Source organism: Dromiciops gliroides, chromosome 3 (assembly GCF_019393635.1).
Source record: "Dromiciops gliroides isolate mDroGli1 chromosome 3, mDroGli1.pri, whole genome shotgun sequence".
NCBI classification, from domain to species: Eukaryota; Metazoa; Chordata; class Mammalia; order Microbiotheria; family Microbiotheriidae; genus Dromiciops; species Dromiciops gliroides.
The window spans coordinates 87,413,075-87,425,186 of NC_057863.1; the positions used below are offsets into that span (position 1 = coordinate 87,413,075).

The 12,112-nt window shown below is 36.3% G+C and overlaps 1 protein-coding gene across 1 annotated transcript in view; it reads right to left on the reverse strand.

The window, feature by feature from the left end:
* NBEAL1 (neurobeachin like 1) overlaps positions 1–12,112 on the reverse strand; it is a 177,966-nt gene that overhangs the window by 106,574 nt on the left and 59,280 nt on the right. Inside the window, 3 exon segments of the mRNA XM_043997392.1 lie at positions 436–519; positions 2,751–2,837; positions 10,477–10,583. Coding sequence (XP_043853327.1) covers positions 436–519; positions 2,751–2,837; positions 10,477–10,583 — 278 coding nt within the window.

Here is a 12,112-nt window from a genome sequence, read left to right on the forward strand (position 1 = left end):
TGACACAGTGTGTGTATATAAATAATACATACGTGTATGCTTTTTGTATAGCACTTTGAGATAGAGATAGATAAGAAATGTTACATGGAAGGCCAGAAAGAACATTAGATTTGAAGTCTGAAGATAGGAGTTTATTTCTGGGCTTTATCTCCTAACTAACAGTGTGAACTTCCCTACATCTTATAAAAATCTTATGATTAGAAATTTTATTATTATAAAAGAGGCTAATGTTATTTGCCCTACCTCTTTCATAGGATTGTTGTTCAGACTAAATAAGAAAAGTCAAAGTGTTAGTAGCCCATGAATAAATAAATATTAATTATAAGAATATATTATAAAATGTAATTATTATAAGTGATTAATTACAAATATTAATTACAGATGGTATTCCCATAAATATTAATTACTATTATTTTACAAATGAACTTAAAACACCTTAGCAGCTGGAGATTTGTTCATCACTGCTGTCAGGGCCTGAATGGTAGATATAGCCAAACAATCCAATTGTTCTTGAAATACCTAGAACGAGAGAAGACAAGCAATGTCCAACACAAACAAGCTAAAAGTTTAGCTCAACTGGAGCTAAGAAGAACTGTGTTCTTCAAATAGGTTGGGGAAAAAATCAATTATTGAACATGCATCACATTCCTCCCCCAATGACATAGACTTAAGGACATCATAACCTGAAAGAAAATTCACTTACTAAGCCAAAAAAAAATACGAAGTCTTATATCAGAAAAAAGTCTACATTCACATATTAAAGCGCCGGATGGACAAAATCTAAGATTCACTCATGCTTTTAATGGACAATCTCAATAGGGAGGGAAGTATACAATTTTTTAAATCTATGATACTATCATTTCCATTTAAAATTATACTTTTCTGAATTTACTTTCCCCCCAAAATAGCTAAAAAACATTGTTAAGTTTATAGGCCCTATATTTTTAATTAATGATATAGTATTTTCTGCGGGGCAGCTAGGTGGCGCAGAGGATAGAGCACCAGCCCTGGATTCAGGAGGACCTGAGTTCAAATCCGGACTCAGACACTTAACACTTACTAGCTGTGTGACCCTGGGCAAGTCACTTAACCCCAATTGCCTCACCAAAAAAAAAAAAAAAGATATAGTATTTTCTGTATAAAAATCAATTAATCTTAACATGTAAGCAAATAACACGTATTTGAAAATAAAATGCAGAAGTTCAGATATTTGAGAAGCATGCAGGCTTTTTTGATGGTATACAAATGTTCATACCTTTGATATTAAAATGGTTCATGCCAAAAGTTCAATGTTTTTGATAATTAAAAAATCAATGTCATACATTTCCATCAATCATTAGGCCATTTTCAAGATGTGGATATGTTCATTTCAGTGTAGTGCACTTTACCAATAAATACTAGGAATGAGAAGCTACATCAGTCTTAATAACAATTCTCAATTCTGAAAGCACAGCATGGAGGTTAATAAAGTTTAAAGAATTACTGTACCTAAAAGCTGCTTTCAAGGATCAGGCAAATCACTGAATGGGGCCTAACAAAGTTATACTACTAACAGGTTATTTTATTCCTCCTTCCCCCAAAAATAGTTTTGATATTGAGTGGTTAGTCTAAAATACTGCTGCTTTAGAAGAAACTGTACACTTAAACAAGAATTCCAAACAGTCCAGGCCTCCAGAAAATGACGTAAGACATTAAAACCTTCCTATAACACCATTTGCATTTAAAGCAGAATTACCACATAATCTTAAAGTTGGAAGGTAACAGAGAAGTAATGGTATAAGGTAGGTCTTGAACTTGATTCCAAAGGACTTAATGAAGTGTACAAAGGACCTCAATGATATGGTGACTTCAGCAGTGAGAAAGTCCTATAATATGTTTTAGGAATTAACACCTATAAATTAATTTCAAAATTTTTCCTATGAGAAATAATACTTGAACTCCAAAATTCCTTTTTTCCAATCAATATTTTATAAAAAGAAAATGATTACATACCAGTAAATATGCAAGGACAAAATCAATATAAAAGCACCAAATACTATGTCTATCTCAATCTAACATTTTAGAAACAAAAATTATGATAGACAAGTACATTCTTACATGTAGATTTTTCTTACTGAACTACAAAATATTATAAAAACAAAAAAATAAGTTATAAATTGGCCATTTTATTCATTTGGAATTAATTTTTGATAAATCAAAATTCAAGTTCTGTGTAGTATTAGTAAAAGAATCTAGAGATCAAATTCTTCTTCCCTTCCTCCCAGATTCAGTATGTCCACTGAATTATGCTCACTTAACAAGAAGCAAAGAATCAACATTTAAAATAATCACACAGATTCACAAAGCCCTAAGACTCCAAATACACCACAATACTTAGAAAAGAAAGCCAAAACCCAAGAAACAAACAAAAAAAAAAAAAGAAAGAAAGAGGGAAATGAAATCACCACCAGGTTGATAGCATTGGTTTTGGGATCCTATTCCTGTACTCATCTCTTCAAAGTTCAACAAAATGAAAGATGCAGACTATAACAATATTAAAGATCTTCAATTTAAAAAAATTTTGAACCTTTTAAAATAAAATCAAAACATTTAAAAATGTTACTCAAAACAGGTAACGTTCAATATAGCAAACTCCTTTAGTTTAAGAAAAACTCCTTTCATTTAAGACAATAGAGTCAAAGTACAGGAATAGGTATTCCATTGACTATTTCTGAATTTGAGCTTAAGCAAGATGCAGACTTTGTAGATACCTGGTCCTCATTCATTTCTGTCAGTAATTTGTTGGCAAGATCTTTCTCGTTCTTGTCTGCCACCTTACTGTTAGCATTTAAAAATAGCTGTTAAAAACAGAGACAAGAATAATGGAGAAAAGAGCATTAAATATATGAGCTATGAGCTAAAGTGTGAAGACTTGGATTAGAAAGGTTTCAAATTCTGTACAATTAAATCCAAGAGTGCACACTACTAAATTCTTTCATTTTTAGAAATTACTTATAAACTTTTTTAAATTTCCAATTACAAATTCTAATATTAACTTATATTTGAAATTCCCATGATAAATGATTAATTTCTGTCTCAGAATACAAAGTAGCTGGAAAAAATACTGCTATATATAAGGAGAGTCAGTAGGGTGAATGAAGGCTTCAGGAAAAAAACCCAACATATCAATGACATAAAAAGTTTAGATTGGATAAAGGAGCTACAATTAAAAAAAACCACAACTACCCTTAAGAAATAATCTTGAATTCAGATACTCAAAGATTTAAAACAGATTAGAACCTAAATATTAACCTACTCAAAAATTAAGGCAATCACTGCTTCTTGTCAACGTGGTATTTAATTGCTCTGATCACTGGATATTGTCTAAAATAAATGCCTGCAAATTTGCTTTGCAGGGTCCACACTGCTATGTCTGCGGCGTATTTTGGGGTGATAGCAGGTGAGAGAAAAAGCAATCAGCTATGCCAGTAGCCAATTTAAAAGGGGAGAAAAAAGTCCAGAGGCTTTTATCCAGGCATTTATCCATTATTAAGACATCCTTCAAACACAAACCTCTCAGGTAACTTCTCATCCCTTCCAGGACTATGCTTAGGGTTGGGTTTGAAAGTAGTTTAGGGAGAAAGTATGGAGAGGAAAAACAAAAAGGTGAACAAAAAGATTACACTGGTAAGAGGCCCTCCCTCTCCAAAACCTTATAACAAAAGTCTTGTTGTTTCAACAAAAGTGTTGGAAAATCAGGATACTACAGTATTATCTACCTATCTATCTAATATATGTATATATCTTTATACATACACACAAATATTCTTGTTTAAAGGAGTGATCTCAACTTTCAGTGTCATTTTAAAATTAGTAATGGAGATTTTGTAGCTGGCAAGATGGAAGAGTATTTCCCCCAAATCTCTCCAATCCAAAAACCTTGGGAAAAGAATTATGTACCAAATAGAGAGTAACTAAAGCCAAATTCATAAGTTAAAAAGACAAAAACATTTCAAAAGGTAAAACACTCCATGAAACAACAACTTAAATGTCTAGAACTTCCACTTGGAGTCTCCACCCCCAATCAATGACATATGCTGGGCATAACCCATCTTCTAAATTTGTGCTTCAGGGATTAGCTATGTGGAGTCTCTGGCTACACATAGTAGTGGCTCAGTCTAAACTATATTCCTCCTCTACCCCACTGATTTTTCCACTCAAAGGAAAGGGAAAGCAAGTGGGGGAAAAAAAATGTTGGGGGCACTGAAGTCATCTAGAAAAAAATTTTCTGTGTACAAGGAAAAGATAACTAAAAACTCAGTTAAGGTCAATCTTCTATCCCCATTCCCAGTTTATAATGGGCAGGGGCCCATACTGGGCCCCCCCACTAGACCTCAGGCAAGAAGAAGGAAGGACCAAAAAAGGAGGGAAATGAGAGATAAGAACCTATAAGTGAAAGTTCAAGGAACAACAACTGAATTTTAAAAGCTGAGGGTTTATCAGTTTAAAAGCAGATAAACCAAAAGAGAAATACATAAACACTGGAAGGGGAAAAAGAGAGTAAAAAAAATCAAATTGAGGTCAGAACACAATGAACAAATTTTATGTTACATAAAGGAAAATGAACAAAAATTTCCTCATCAAAAAGAAAATTCTGCAGACACCCCAGAAATCATTGAACAATAGAATGTAACTGTAGATTGCTTCAGCAAAACACTTGTCTGGTGTCAAGCACTATGTTAGGTGCTGGGATACAGAATAATAACAACAACAAAATAAACCCTGCTCTTAAGCTCACAGTCTAATTGGAGGAACAACATGCAAACATTTAAATGTACAAATGTTGGAAATTATAAACACAGAGCAGGTAACAGCATTAAAGGGGACTGGGAAAGGCTTCTTATAGAAGGTAGAATTTGAGCTGAAATTGGAAGGAAGGCAGGGAAGCCAGGAGAAGAAAATAAGGAATTCCAGATATGGTGAACAGCCAGTGAAACTGCATTAGAGAATCTGAATGTGTTGTGCAAGGAGCAGCAAGGAGGATGTGGCACTGGATTTCAGAGAATAAGGAGTATAGTATGTCTTGGGAAAAAGCTAAAGGGTGGAGATAGCAAAGGGCATAGTAAGAATGAAAAATAGGTTACAGGTTGTAAGGCAAAGAGAAAAATGAAATGATAAAAGATTATAAACAGGTAAGGAATTTCAGAGAATTCACATGTAAGTGGGACATATTTGTGTGAATGTGTTTGTCATTAATTAAAAAACAAAACAGGGAGGCAGCTAAGTGGTGCAGTGGATAGAGTACCGGCCCTGAAGTCAGGAGGACCTGAATTCAAATCTGACCTCAGACACTTGACACTTGACACTTACTAGCTGTGTGACCCTGGGCAAGTCACTTAAGCCCAATTACCTCACCAAAAGGGGGTGGAAAAAACCCAACGTACTTCCACCCAACGCTATAATCATTTCCAATCCTACAACCAGTTCCTCCTCATTGGTGAGAAACATACAGAATAGAATTTCTCCTTTTTAATTACATTCCTGTGAAGAATAACATTAATATTTAAGCCATGCCAAGAAAATTATTAGTTGCTCTGTTGTTGATGGAAAGAGAGCTCCAGGAGATGTCAAGATAACTAACATACCCCAGCAATTAATACATTCAGCCACTGGACCAGGCTTGTGATCTGTTTCTGAACTCACCTAATTCTTCTTTCTCTCCAGGCATATGGGTATGATAGCATCATGATATGTTTCTGCCTCAATTGGTCTTTGCCCAAATACTATTCATTATGCTTTCCTACTTTCCTCCCCTCACCTCTGGCTCCTGGAGATTGTTATATGATTATCACTTCTCGAAATACAACGTTCTTTCACCTCCCTCCCTTCTCCTCATTATATTCCTTATGAAAAAGGTATAACCTTACAGAGGTATTGTCCACTCACAGCTCAGTGCTGACTATGAAGTCAAGTTTCCCCCCTTGTATTAGGACCAGAAGTTCATGTTACTCATCAATTATATGCTGTGCATCTGTGCAGACAGATGAGAGCGTGGGTTTTATTACCAGCTTTGTTCTTGGATTTTTTTACTCCATGAATTTCTGAACATCTCAACCATCACTTTCTCTTATTCCTAAAAAGTTGCTACTGTCTTTGGCAGTGATTTCCCAAGAGGAAATGGACCCTACTGGGCAGTCATGGCAAGACTCCAAGGAATATGTGATAAGCCAAAGGATAGGGAGATGGACTGCATCTTACCCTTCCTTCCATATCCAATTATGAGGCTTGTTTCCACAACACAACCACGCCTCTCCTTATCCCTCAATACCCAATCACTATTTCCTCCCTTCCCCCATGCAAATTACAAACCTCTGTCCTTCTGAGCCAAGAATCAGCCCCCTAAGTTACAACCTAACTGCCAGCTGTGGTCACAACAGCAGGGACCATCTGTACAATTCTACCTCCTCACCCTGAGTTCACCTCAAGGCTATGACAGACACCACTGGAGGGTGGACTTTAACATTCTAGGCAAAGACCAGAAAGGACACTGCTGATACCTCTTGTTGCTTTGGGAGGGAAAGAATGAGTCATTCAGGATGAAGAGGCATGGAAGGATTGCAAAGGTTCACAAATCTTACTGTATTCTTTCCCCCAAAACCTACCTCGCTTTGAAATTTTCCTATTACTGTTGAGGGTACCACCATTTTTCCAGGCATCCAAGTTCACATCATCATCTTTGACTCTTCATTTTCTTTTACCCCACATATCCAGACTGGTGCCAAATCCTACCATTTCTACTTCTACATCTCTCTCCTTTATCCTCTTTTCTCCTTCTTTTCAGTCACCCATTGAGACCCTCATATTCCACATTGGCTACTGCAACAGGCTCCTAAATGGTCTCTCTGACTTCATTCTCCCCTTTCCAAATCCATCAATTTGGTTAGTTTCTCCACTTCAAGTCTCTTCCTACTCCAGTCCATTCTCTACTAATCTGTCCAAGTGATCTTCTGAAGCACAGGCCTGACCATGCCCTCTCTCCTATTCAATAAACTTCCGTGGCTCACTATTAGCTCCCAAGTCAAACATTACATCCTATATGTGGCTTTTAAAGTCCTTCGTAAACTGGTCCCCTCTATCCTTTTCCCCTCCACCTCACATATCCAGTCTATTGCCAAATCCTACCAAACCCTATCTGTATGCTATAAGCCAGTGGCACTGGCCCTCTTGTTGTTCCTTGCACAAGACACTCCATTTCCTAACTCTGTCTTTCCCCTCTGCCTGGAATGTTCTGCCACCTCATTTTTCTCTCCTGGCTTCCCTTGTCTTCTTCAGGTCTCAGCTACAATTCTACCTTCTTCAAGAAATCCATCCTAGTCCCTCTGAATACCAGCACCTTCCCACTGTGATTACCTACAATCTATCCTTGTATTTCTTGTTTGGATACTGTATATTTTCTCCCCATTAGATTGTGAGCTCCTTGAGGGCAGGGACTGTTTTTGCCTTTCTTGTAAACCCCGGTATCTTGTAACCTGGCAGAGGAGGCACTTCACAAATGCTGGTTAGCTTCACTTGATATCCTCTACATAGGCCTGGCATGTCTAGGATACATGCCATGGGAAGATCTTAACAAAAATTAACTGCCTTAGTAACTAACCCTCAGCTGTGAGGACAACTATTCACCAAAAACAAGTCCAATTTGTTCCTCCACATGAAAGTCTATCAGCTACTTGAAAACAGTTATCAGGCCCTCCCTAAATCGGCTCACCTCTAAGCTAAATAATCCATTTAGTTCAGCCAGTGAAGTATGTAAAATGAATTCAAGGCCCTTCAGGATTCTGACTGCTCTCCAGCCTCTGAAATTGATCAAAATCCTTCCTAACCCTTCCAGGCCCCCTTAAGATGGTACCTTCCCTCTCAGATGGCCTCCTGTCTGCACTGAATATATACCCATCGTATGTGAAGTTTTTTAGATTGTGAGCTTCCTGCAGGCAGGGACTACTTTTTGCCTTTCTTTGTATTCCCAGTGCTTAGCACAATGGTACAGGAAGAGCCAAATAAATGCTTTCTTTACTGACTACTGATGTATGAATTTTTATGGATAGAAATGAAAATGAGACATGCTAGACAAAGCCTATACTATTATTACTACTATGTTAATTGTAACTTATTGTTTACTCTAACATCAAGCAAAACGTCCTATTTTGAGAAACTCCTAATTGGAAGAAATTTTTGTATAAAACATGGTTTATTATAATCGTTTTTTTGCTTACATGTTGTAACTTAATAGTTTTCTGGGAAGTACAGTTGCTTAATAAAGTCTTGTAAATTTCCTTATGAAGAGTACAGCGGGTTTTTTCTTCAAATTGCTACAAAGGTTTTGCCCTCTCCACTCTAAGAAAGCAGCACTCCTATTAGGAGTTATTCTCCAGATTCTTAGTTTCCAAGCTAATAATTACCACATCCCAAATGTCCCAAATAACTAAATATCATCCTTAGGTTAATTATGAGAACCAGTTCATCATAAGATTTCCTGCCCCCACCCACTTCCTAAAAAAGGTCCCTTACATTTGAGCATTGTTAGTATAGAAACGATTATCCACAAGCTAGATGGCTCATGAGCTCTAGCCAACTAGAACTCAGAAATGATTGCCTACAAACTCAGGTACACACCACTAAGACAATCAATACTTGTAAATCTTCAAGAATCACCAAGACTTGAAGAGTAAGAAACCTTGCTGATAAGGATGACATTAGAAGCACCGTTTTTTTCACAATATAATCAGGATCAATCCAGCCTCAAAACCCAATGCTGCTGAAGACATCCTGTAACCCTCATGCAGAAATAGGTACTTGGCATGAGGAAGGATTGCACAGGAAAAGAAGAAACTCTGGAAGCTCAAAAAAGCATGTATTTCATCTCAAAGTACCTGAGGAGGCCATGAGAAATAGCTCCACTGTAGGCATTCATTATTTTTCTGAGATCCCACTAATTATTTTTCAACTCAGTAAAAACTTAGCATTTCCCATCTCACCAAAATATAGGGGGTTTTTTTTTAGCAGTACAAGAGATAATATTTACCACACAATTATTCACTTTGAGAGCTGGTAAAAATTGGGGAATGGAGAGCAGAGGCCTCTCCAACCCTTGGCATTGGCCCAACAAACTTAGCACAAGGCTCAGTGATCACTTATAAGGGACTTAAGCAACTATCTTCAAGACCTTTGCTAAATTGTGGCTTTAGACAGCCAAGCATTTTAGTTTAGCCTAATAAAGTAGAATTTGTTTCCACTCCTAGTTTTTTTTAACTTGAGTTTAGTTCTCCAAAAGCTGTCGCTCCTCCATGCCATGACCATTCTCCATCCCGCATCAGTACTTTCAATCCCATGCCCTCCTATATGCTTCATGACCTTTCTTACAGCCATCAATCCCCCACTTTAATCCAGTCTCTTCTGGGTCTTGGTTTCATCTGTCATCTCCTCTCCCAAGTTTCCCTGAATTCTTCATGTTAGTCATTTCAAATAAATCAATAAGCATTTATTAAATGCCTTCTATGTGCCAAACACTATGCTAAGCACTAGATTTACAAAAAAAAAAAAAAAAAAGGTGAAAACAAGCTTAATCTCAAGGAGCTTATATTCCATTAAGAGAAACAACATGCAGACAGTTAAACACAAAATATATAACAAGTAAAAACAAAGTAATTTAGAGGTTAGGAGACACCATAAATTATAAAAGCTCTTCCAGGGGGTAGTAATTAAGTTAATCACTAAAACTAGGAATACTAGGAGGAGGAAGTATACATTCCAGTCATGAGAGACAGAAGGTTATCATGAGACATGATGAGCAAGTATATTATTTTGGCTGGACTTGAGAGAATCATTATGGAAAATAAATTTTAATACTGTTAAGTAAAATATCCTTTCTGGCATTTATAATATTATTACAGTACATTATAATAAGAAACACTGGAAATAAAATTAATATTTCCTTAAGAAGTATGCTCAAATTATTCAAAACATTTATTACATAAAGTATCTGAAAGACACTACCATCATGTCATCAACATTAAACCCACATTACTTGGGTAAGTAAAAATTATGATGAAACTAACTGGTATGGCAATTAAAATGACCTTGGCATCAGACTTGTACCATAACAAATACAGCTATAACTCCAGAAAGCAGACACTATCAAGGGACTTCAGGAGCTCTTAACATTTGTCTTAAAAAGCAAATACCTATCCAAGAATTGAATATTCACCACAAAACTAAAAATTCTGCTAGGATACCAAAAAGGAAGCTCCATTTATAAAATCCAAATAATGGCAACTTTAATACATTCAATCATTCACGTCCATAATGCTAAAGTTAACCACAACTAAATTCTAACAAAAATTTACCATGCAGAATTTACTGTGACAAGCTCATAGTTGAAGAGAATTATGAATGAAATTACAGATTCTTCAAAACAGAAAGGATATATTTTTTAAGAACTACCTTGCAATTCTGTAGCAGTCGGATAAGATGCTCAAAGCAATTACTGTTAAGGAAAATAGCCTGTAGAACAGGCCTGTCTGTGCAATCTAACATGGCCGTGATGGTATCTGTTGAAAGAAAAACAAAATCGATTATGTAAAAAGGGGTTTAAGATCTTTTAAGCATATACTAAATTTACTCACATAATAGTTACAAAAACTTACCAAGTGGAAGGGATCATATAAGGGATCATAAGGAAGGTAGGTCAATCCAGAGCTAGAAGGAACCCTCATTTTACAAATTAGGAAACAGAGGACCCAACACGTTAAGTAATTTGACAAAGGTCCCAGAGTAATAGGCTTCAGAAGCAAAATTTGAACCTTGGTCCTCTGAATGCTAAGTTAATGTTCTTTTCCTCTATACTAAACTAGTTGAAGGTCTTCCAGGCCCAAACCTACCCAAAGCATTAATCCCCTCTACAACATTCTTGACAAGTGGTCACCCAATCTCTGACTAAATGCTATGGTGACTGACAAGTCACTATTATTATGGCAGCCTATTCCATTTTTAGAGCTAAAAATGTTGTGTTTTTTAAATTTCTTCTTATGAGGCCAGGCCTACATGCCCTGCCCTTACCCCAAAATTTCAGAAATCAGTTCCAATTCTGCCTCCATCAGACAAGCAAAGTGAATCTAATCTCCTTCCAAACTAGAAATATTTGAAGACCGTGATCATGAGTTAACAAATGAGCATTCAATAAGTATGGAAGGGATACCTAGTCATAAATTAAACAGTCCCTACTCTGAAAGAGCTTATATTATTTTTTTTTCTGGGGCAATGAAGGTTAAGTGACTTGCCCAGGGTCACACAGCTAGTAAGTGTAAAGTGTCTGAGGTCGCATTTGAACTCAGGTCCTCCTGAATCCAGGGCTGGTGCTTTATCCACTGCGCCACCTAGCTGCCCCCAAAAGAGCTTATGTTCTATAGGAGGAGACGACACAGAAACAATAGTATCTATAAAATATATACAAAATAATTGGAAGGAGAAGCAAAGTAGACTACTACAGGTCTCGAATAGTGGGTAGTATTTGAGTTCAGCTTTGAAGGAAACTAGTGATTTTCTGTACATTCCAAATCTTCTCTCTTTCAGATGAAACAGGCACAGCTCTTTCAACCTGTCTTTGTATGGGATTGATTTAGAGTCTCCTCACCATAACCTCCTCGAAATATGTCAGCTCAGTTTTTTAATGTTTCTCCTAAAATTAACTACCAGAAATAAACACAATACTCCAAATGAGCTCTGACCAGGGAAGAACAGTATGACAATCAATTTTTTCATTCTGCACGCTATAGTCCTATTCATGGACCACATCAACTTTTCTGACAAACACACTATTGATTCATGAGTTTCTATGCACTACAAACTCCTAGAATTATTTTCTCAAACTTCTATCTAGTCATAATGCCATTATATTGTAGTAGTACAGATAATATTTGAATCCAAATGTAGGGCTTTACATTTATCCCTATTAAAATTCTATCTTATTAGATGTAGTCCATTAAGTCAACCTATCAAGATCTTAAAATAAATTTATCATTCATTAACACTTTTTTTTACATCTTAATGTCCAAATTCTCCCCCTCCCTTCCACTCCTCC